At 33.8% G+C, this 9713-nt stretch overlaps 1 protein-coding gene across 2 annotated transcripts; it reads right to left on the bottom strand.

Moving 5' to 3' along the window:
• Positions 1-1929: 1929 nt before the first annotated feature.
• LOC130960951 (bifunctional D-cysteine desulfhydrase/1-aminocyclopropane-1-carboxylate deaminase, mitochondrial) lies at positions 1930-9380 on the bottom strand. 2 transcript variants are annotated; one of them, XM_057886512.1, is made up of 10 exons: positions 9039-9380; positions 8869-8934; positions 8535-8729; positions 7811-7921; positions 6915-7006; positions 5823-5915; positions 5443-5500; positions 5250-5363; positions 4672-4769; positions 1930-2528 (listed from the first exon to the last, which is right to left on the bottom strand). In XM_057886512.1, exons 1-10 carry the CDS (start codon positions 9279-9281, stop codon positions 2324-2326), a joined length of 1275 nt encoding a protein of 424 aa, XP_057742495.1. In that variant the 5' UTR covers positions 9282-9380; the 3' UTR covers positions 1930-2323. The 2 variants fall into 2 exon arrangements, with proteins under 2 accessions (XP_057742495.1, XP_057742496.1); XM_057886513.1 differs by lacking the exon at positions 5823-5915.
• Between the last annotated feature and the right edge of the window lie 333 nt (positions 9381-9713).

The raw sequence follows: 9713 nt of genomic DNA, 5'->3' as shown, positions 1-9713 counted from the left end.
TGTAATACTTGAGGATAATGATCCAAATGATCTATAAAAAATTCTGTATCAGTTGAGCCTTAAAAAATGAAATACCTTAAATTAGTCTCTAAAATATATAATAGTAAATTAAATTGATTTTTCTATTTGATGATAATATATTTCAAAATAATTTATACTATATATCATTTAATTAACGAAAAGATTAATCTAACTTTAATTATAACTTTAAGAAACTACTTTAAAATATCTTATCTGTTAAGAACTTAAGCTTAATCTTTTAAGAACTATTTTGAATATTAATCTTTACAGAAAAGTTCTGCATCCATGTATTTTTTATATGGTTGTTAACCAAGTAATTTTCTCCACACGCGCATTTCCTACTCCTCACTTGTTTGTCATACACGCCCTACATATAACGTGCTGCAACATAAAGCTTTGCTCAACGTAAACCTTCTGCTGCAACGTAAACCTCCTCCTTCTTCTTCTCTGCTCGCGTTCTTCTTTATTGATCTGCATTGCCTTCGTTGTTTTCCTCTGGTCGCGTTCATCTTCTCATTTTCTTATTTCGATCTGGTTACGTTGCATTTATCTTCTTCCTATTCTTCTTCGTTTTCTTCTTCAATCTGCACTTCTGAATTGAAACAATAAATGACTCAACTTCAAATTAGGAGAGCAATTTGGATTACTATTCTGAAACGAATCAAACTGACAAAGTTTGGATTATTCAATTTTGAATCGAATTGAATGGAATGCAATTGCTAATTTGAATTGAATTAAATGGACGGAAGTGTACTGAATTGAATTGAATTGAATTGATAATATGTAAATTGTAGGCAGAGTTATTTGAATTTGATTTTTATATAATGGATTATGTTTCATTCACTCAGTACTATACAATTGTTTCACCATGAGTACTGTGTTCGGTTTATCATGAGTACTGTATTCGGTTCATTCTACAGAAAGCTGTTTGAATTTGATTTTATATAATGTATTATGTTTCGTTCACTCACTACTATACAATTGTATTGTGTTCGGTTCACCATGAGTATTGTGTTCGGTTCACCATGAGTACTGTCTTCGGTTCATTCTGCACTATTCAAAACTCTTCTTCTTCACCTTCTACTGCTTCTTCACCAGAGAGAGAGAAGGAGGAAACGACAAAAAATACAGCAGCAACAACAACAAAAGAATGACGATAGGGTTTCAGGGTTTAGGGTTTTAGGGTTTAGGGTTTATGGGTCCAAGGTTCAGTGTACAGAGGTTCAGTGTGTTTCAAACTTTCGGTTTGCTCCGTGTATTAATTTCGGTTCACCGTGTTCATGGTTGAGGGTTTAAGGTTTAAGGGTCTAGAGTTTAGGGTTCAGGGTTCAGGGTTTTAGGGGTTTAGGATTTATGGTAGGATTCATGGTTTAGGATTTAGGGTTTAGAGTTTAGCATTCAGAGTTCGTTCACTCAATACTATACAATTGTATTGTGTTTGGTTCACTATGAGTACTGTGTTCGCTTCATTCTGCACTATTCAAAACTTTTTTTCCTCACCTTCTGCTGCTTCTTCACCAGAGAGAGAAGGAGGAAAAGACAAAAAAATACAGCAATAACAACAAAAAAAAATGACGATAAAGAAAAAACACGTGAAGAAAGAACGCGAAAAGGGAGGAGAAGGAAGAACGCGAAGAAGAAGGCGAAGAAGAAGACGCTCCGTGCGTAAACTAACGTGAGAAGAAGACATAAGGGCAAGAGCGATTTCATGTGTGTTGGGCACGTGTATTTTATGTTTCATTTAATAGTATTGAAATTTTTTGATGTTGGATCAACTTGGTTACATGATTACATGAATGTGTAGCGTTCCCCTAATCTTTAATATTATCATGTATTAAGGAGAGGATGGGAATGTAATCCTGAAGATCAAATTAGTCCCCAAATCTGCTGAATGTTACAAACAAAATAGAAACAATACATTGCTATATTGAGGCATTTAAGTGATACATTCCAAACTCCAATCTAAAGAACAGCACACATGATTACAAGAATCATGATCATTGGTAATATTGACACTGTTTTGGAGAGCGTTATTATACCGTATGGCAGCTTTCAGTGTGCGCAATACAGTTATTACAAAACAATAATGAAAGCCAATTTGGATCCTCTAAATTTTGAATTTTCACTTTAGAGAGTAAAATATGATTTCTCACCCTTAAATGATTTCACTCTCATATTTTCTCTTGATCTCACCTATAAAATAAATGGTGAGAAATCACACTTTACCTTTTAAAGTGAAATTCAAAATTTAGAGAATCCAAATCCAATAAAAGCAATCCTAGTTTTTCTAATTTTCTTTTTTCTAGAACATTTTCCCAATACCATCCTGCCTAGGAACAGATTCAGCAACATCCATTCGACGCCAATTGCCCACCAAAGAAGCCATCTGATCGACCTTATCGTACAATCCAAGGAGGCCGCCGGTGTGAATGAAGAGGATCTTCCTCCCTTCCCATTTCTTTGAATTTTCAGACATATCTTTCAGCAATCCATATGCAGCCTTCCCACTGAAAGTGTTACAAGTCACAACAACCAAATAAGAAGTTTTAAGTAAAATATGCAACATTGAATGTATGTTATCTGACTAGGTTTACATTTCTGTTTAGATTTTTATTTTTTCCATATGTTTGGAATTTGTACTACTGATATTAAGGTACAGGCCAAGGAAATAAGAAATGAAGTGTTGAATAAATAGCAGCAAACTTGGTACCTTGAACATGCATGTTTTGTAACAAGCTAAAACCTTTCATTCCTCCCCTTTGTTTGTGAGTTGAGATTTTGAAGGGAAGGAGATGAAAAGGTTTGTAGTGTAAAAGTTCAAACTTTAACACTACATATCTAACCTTATTCTCCCTTTCCCTCCAAAACACTAACTCACAACTAAACCCTAAATGAAAGCTATTCGTGAATGGTCTCGTGCAGCATTATAGTGAAAATGGATTTTAATAACTAGCACCTTACCGGGCACTCCGTGTCCGTCAAGTCGCATTCTTTATTACTTTTTATATAACTCAATAAATACAAAAACGGTTACTTAAGTTCAGTGGTTAAAAGCATGCATAAGGAACTTCTAAGAACCAGGTTCGACTTCGCCCCAATAACCATTTTGGAATTTCCTTTTTTTATAAAATTGCGAGACCAAAAGAGAGCAAATATGAGAAACACCAATAGTTATTCCAATCCTCACAATAATAAGTATAAATATCTTTTTAAAAAAACAAAAGGCTGATGATTTTAATTTGTAAAACACCTTATAAGCATAAGCAACATTTTGAAGCTTATTATAGAGAGAAGCTGATTATTTCAAAATGATTAATTTTCATATGATCAATTATATAAATATGTTGAATTCAGAACAGCTTATGAAACTAACAAATTTTTGTACAATGGTGGCAATCATTTTTAAATCTAGGATCACATACAAACCACCCAAAGTTCTCATCCTAATAACTTTATGAAAACTAATCTAATCCAACACCAAACAATTCTTTAATATTAAGTATGTTTGGAACCAAAACTTTCTGGAGTTGATTTTATTTGAATTGAATTGTAAATCAAATAACATGTTTGAAATAACTGATAAAATAAGAATTCAATTGATTTGGAAATCATTTTTTATGTTTGAATTGTAAACTAATGAGAATTGAATTGAGGGAGGGTAAGATTTTACAGTGTTATCCGTTACTCTCTAATTATATATTTGTATCACAAAATCTTCCACCACTGATGAAGTGCCACTGGACACCGCCAGACTGTCACCCACCACACGAGGTAGCCCAAGGCAGTTGGGGATGTCACCTGGTGTCTGGTGTCGATCAGGGTAAAATTGACTTTTTACATTTTAAAATACCACATCAATTCAATTCTAATAAAATCCTATAAAAAAAATGAGAGGCTTTGAGATTAGATGGAAAGTAAATCCATGGGATTTATAAATTAAATCAATCCTCAGTTTTTTTGTACCAAACAAGGAATCAATTCCATTTCCAAAGGATTCCAAAAAGGTATAATTATTCAACAGGATTCAATGATGGTGTTCAACGCTTTTTAACAAGAACCATTTAGTTACTTTTCATAGAAACTAATTTTGATAAATTCATGGTTCATAGACATTTTCATAGTTCTGATGGTGTATAGCTATAATCAGAAGATGGGCTTAAGCCGCCTGAGTCCTATGAGGCTATGATCCCAAAAAAAAATTAACATCGAATTTCAATGGGAATGGATTCTTTCAAATTTTTTTTTCTCGCAATTGTTTTGTAAAGTGTGATCTTTTATCATTTAATATCTTCTCTCACATATTTTCTCTTGGTCCCATTTAACAAGAGTATGGTGAGGGATCACACTTTACAAAACAATTGAGAGAAAAAAAAAATTGAGACGATCCATTCCAATTTCAATATCACTTTCTTCATCACCAATTTGATATGACAGAACCCAGAAATTTCTAGAGGAAGTACAAATATGGCATTCTGGTTGATTGGTTCTACTTATAGAATATTATTTTTCAATCAAACAAATAATGCTTCATTAATTGGGCCAACTACGGGAACAAGGCAGAGAAAACTACTGAGACTTGATCTACGTACCAAAAAAATGGTCGTCGCATTCACTTTAATAAATCCAAATATAGCACTGTTATTATAATACCTGTATACCGGGTCTAGAACAACACCAGTAGCTGCGGCAATTTCTCTTACAAAATTAAGCTCCTCAGAGGTGTTCAATGCATAACCAAGACCCTTGGCCTGTAGATATAATTAAAGTCTAATTGTCAATCGAAACAGCAGTGTGAACATAGATTATCAAGCAAGTATTCCAAATGATAAATCTATGTATTCAGAAAACATGTGCACATTACGAGAAGTCAAGCATGCTTGCTATGTAGATGTCTCATCATTCTTTTCCCCAATAACAAGCAACAACAAATATAATATTTTTTTAACAAAAAGGGCAGCCCCGAAAACTAGCATCCCACATTATGCATGTAATGTAGAAAGCCTAACCTAAGGCAAGAGTAATGACTGGGTCCACAGCTTGAATCTGTGACCTTAGGTAAAAATGAGACAACTTAACAGTTGCTCCAAGGCTACCGTTCAATTTATTAGAGATATATAGGAGGATTGTAGGACTTTAATGTGACTAGAGCACAAGAACAAGCAGCAGCAGCAAGACCAAGGAATAGCATGCATATAGGTCTTTACTTTCTATTTTGCCACAACACTCACGTTTAGTATGTCAACAATATCTCTTGAGTTGACACCAGCATTCAGTCCATCAAGCAAGCCTTGGACAAAATTGTGGAAGTAATCTGGATCATCGCAGACAGAAAATGCATGTACCTACAGGGAGGAGCACACAAATGATATATGCTGGTTCCAATAATCTGATTTACTTGAATCTCATAGATGGATGACATACTCTTGCTTTCAATGTACTCAATGATGACCCCAATGATAGACCAGCAATTGTGCCTCCACTGAAAATTATGTTAGGAGGTGTTAAATAGAAGAAAAACTTATCTAACCATTGATGATATCTCAATTAAAAATGTACAATGTTACGACTTAAAACTCACTCTCATTTATGAAAGTGAAAACCAATAGCGGACATAAAATTTATCACTAGATCTTGATTTACTACATAACTCGTACTTCTTTTCAAGAAAGATAATTTATTTTCGCTTGGTTCCATTATGCATACTAGAATCTGCTAATAAAGAAATCTAAAAGAGCATCCATTAAGAAGAAATATATGGAAAGTAATTTAGTAGAACATAAACTGATCAAGTAGACTAGAACCTGCCACAAGCTACAACAATATCATCAAACTTGATATCATTTGCCTCACTTTGAATTTGCTGCTCAATTTCCCGAATTGCCTCTATATATCCCCTAAATCAGAATTAAATCATAATAATGTAAGATAAACTAATAACGTATCCAAATAAAAAATTGTAAAACAATGTCAATGTGGCCCAAAGCTAAAATCCACTTAGACACTCACCAATTTCACAGAAATATGTTATGTACCAAGCAAATTAGAAAGTAGGGACCTAACTATAATTGAGTGAACTATAGGCAAGGATGGGGTTTGGTAACTAACTTGCCTAGCTGAAAAATGTGTGAGAGAGTGAGCATTATGTTATGTGAGAGAGGTGGGAACTACAAAGGGTTGTGGGAAAGGCCTGGAAAAAGTTGAGATCAGACGGTAGGACTTAGGAAAGAATCAGGTCTCTCGAATACCTAATAATTTTGGTATACCTTCCTTTTACTAAATACTAATAACAAATATTGAGAAATTGGGTGATCTCATCGATGTCACTCCATCTCCCTTGCCCTTCTATCACTGTTTCATTTTTCTACTTAACCTAGATCCCAGTTTCTTACAAAATACCTTTATATTAAAAATAATAGACAAGTAACAATTTATCGGTGTAATAGATATAGAGTTATAGACCATTTAGACAATAGTAAGAGAGCTTCATTACCTAACGGTTTAAGCATGGATCTCCAAAAATTCCAATAATATTTATCATTATATCATTTTTCAACTATGATCTGAGAATCTGAGAAGAGCGAGAGAGAAAGGGGGTTGGGGGGGTGGTGGGGAGGGAGGGAGGGAGGGAAAAGGAGGAGGTGATAATGCATTGGCTTTTGGAGACTAAATTCACAACCTACCTAGACATATTAAATCATGAACAGGTAATTTAAGCAAGGGAATTCATTTAAGATACAGTAAACATGGTCAACGTTCAGCGTACAGATGGAGAAAACAAAAAGCAATGCAATATAACTAATATGTTTGAACATTAAGATATATTGAGCTTATTGGGATCAAGGGAATTGTAAAAGGGAAAAAGAAAATTACATTAGTGATTTTGTCTCACTCACCATGTTCCTAAAGAGTTTGATCCACCAACGGGAATAATATATGGCTTTCTCCCTTCCTTTATCAACTTCTCTTTTAGAACATTGGTGAGTGTCTAGGAAACAGTTTGATGGTAAATATTATGTTATTGTTTAGCAATATCTACACTAAAGTATTAAAACACAAATGACATAAAAAAATGGCACTAAACAGCAAAAATTGTTGCTTCCTAAATAATAAATATGCCAAATCAAATCAACCAGAGAACAGGAAACTATTGTTCATTAATTAATGCCGCATGACTGTAGCAACAATTTGCAGAATGAGAGCAGATAACATGTAAATCGGGGGGAAATCCAGCTAAAACCAAAATTTGGGGAAACACAGAAGCTTACAATAACCAATTATTGCAAAATACATATGGAAATAGAGGAAAAAGATAAAAATTAACACATTCAGCAATGACGTTCTATAGATATATTACAACAATGAAAACCAAGTGTCTGGCACAACATTAGCAGCAACACGTTTGCTGCATTATGGTGGAGAAATATTTCTAGATCATTCTTGTACCAAGTAAGATAGCTGTTGAAGAAGGTACACCTTTTAGCTTTCTCAATAATGATATTTACTAATTTCAAAGCAAAAATAGCCAATAGCTAAACTTCAAAAGGAAAGCTTTCATACTTCATGGAAGTTGTATTATAAGTTTAAAACTTGGTTTCGAAGTCATTATGTCTTTCTTGGTGTGAATATGAAAAACCATAATATGAATGTCAGCAAACACAGGACAAATTAAGTGAGTTAACATACAAGAAATAAGGGATGCAGTGAAATATGTTTTAAGAGTAAAGTAGCTTGTGAATGAATTGGTACAACAACTAAGAAAGAACAAAACAAAAACTGAGAGTGTGCTCACCACACTTCCAATTCTTCCATACTCTTCTTTTGATATAAGTTCAACATGTGCTCCTACCAAACGCTCAACCAGGAGATTGCCTACCAATCCTGGGTCTTGGTCGACAAGGGCCTGAAATTGACAAGACTTTTTTTTTCCTTCTTTCTTCTCACTATTAATTTGAAATATCACCATAGTTTTTTTTCTCTTTCCTAATTTTATATGATTTCGTAGTTTTAAGTTACAGTCTGAACAGCAACTAAAGCCACGATAATGCTGTTGCAACACTCCACAACAGCATCATAGCAACATCTGCCATCAGCTACATTTCCTTGCAATTTTCTATAATTGCTAGAAATGCTATGTAACCGCAACTGCAATTTAAACCATTTATGATTTTGTGCATTGGTTTCACCACTTCACCAAATATTCCAATCAATAATAGGAAACAAAATGTAATTAAGGTGAATAAATTAGTGTTTTTTACCATAAAAGATTCAAGCTTGAACAATTCTAATAATAAAAGATATAAGCTAACTTGATACAATTCTAATAATAAAAGATATAAGCTAACTTGATACTCATTAAAAATCAGGTTAATTCAATAAAATTACCCAAAGTTAGTTTACATGTTTAATAGTTAGAATTGTCAACAGAAATGGTAATTTGTTCAAATAAGGTGCTAGTTCTATAACCAATATTAAAAACAGGAAATTAAATTAAAATGGAAAATAAATTCTCCAACCTTAGAAGTGCGGAGTATAAGATAACAATCAAGGTTTAAGTATTTGGCCGCCACCGCAGTGGCGCGGCAGTGGTTGCTCTGAATGCCTCCAATCGTGATTATGCAGTCAGCGCCTTGCGACACAGCATCTGCCATCAAGAATTCCAATTTCCTGACCTTGTTTCCACTCAGTTGCATTCCTGAAAGGTCGTCCCGCTATGTATATGCGAAACAACAACAACGACAACAACAAATCATGAAAGTAAAATTTCGAGAAATGAATCAAAACAGTCTCAGATAAACAGTTATTAGTTAAAAAGCAAGGGTTTCGAAATGAATAGTAACAGCATCTAACCTTGAGCCAGAGTTCGGTATTTGGTGGCAAATTGGGGAGGTTCCATCTGTGAATTGGCGTAGGACGCTGACGAAGATAATAATAACAAAAACAGTAAAAGGGGAGAAAACAAAGATGAAGAAAGAATTAAAACAAAGATGCGTTATGATATTATTTGAATATTCAGTTACATGGGCAAGAGAGAAGACATGAGAGGGTAAAGGGTTGAGGTGGGAGGCCCAAGAAGGAGGAGTGTAAGGCTTCTTGGCGAGGAAGTCGAAGTCGAAGGACGACGTTGACATTTGATGGTGGTGGGACCCACAGTGGATGAAGCTCAACGTTAGTGGGTGTTTGTGAAGGTGAAGACCAAAACGAAGGCTGTGGTTGTGTTGGGAGCAGGAAATGAATCGGCTGCAGCTGGGTATGCACAACATCTCTCTTCTCTCACTCCATCAGGGCTCTCGTTTTCTCGTTAATTCATCATTAATACCAATTCATACATAAAATTCTATACCAACCATCAGCGTCCGAACTATATCCGACGCGTAATCAGTACCTCCTGCATAAGTCTTTTTATAATTAAGTGCAACTAAATTGGTGTAAAGTTTAACAGAAAAAAAAAATGTATGTATATTATTATTATTATTATTATTATTATTATTATTATTATTATTATTATTATACTGTACTTAAATTTTTATTGAAGAGTATAAAAATTTATTTTATTGTTAGAAAATATAAAAATTTATTAATATAATACACAAATTTTTAAAGCATAATGTATTACATAAATTTATCATATAGTACAAATATTTTTACACTAGCATATAAATTTTCAAAATATAATACATAAATTTTTATACATA

This window comes from Arachis stenosperma, chromosome 2, assembly GCF_014773155.1.
Source record: "Arachis stenosperma cultivar V10309 chromosome 2, arast.V10309.gnm1.PFL2, whole genome shotgun sequence".
NCBI lineage: Eukaryota > Viridiplantae > Streptophyta > Magnoliopsida > Fabales > Fabaceae > Arachis > Arachis stenosperma.
This window is presented reverse-complemented; position numbering and strand designations above follow the sequence as displayed.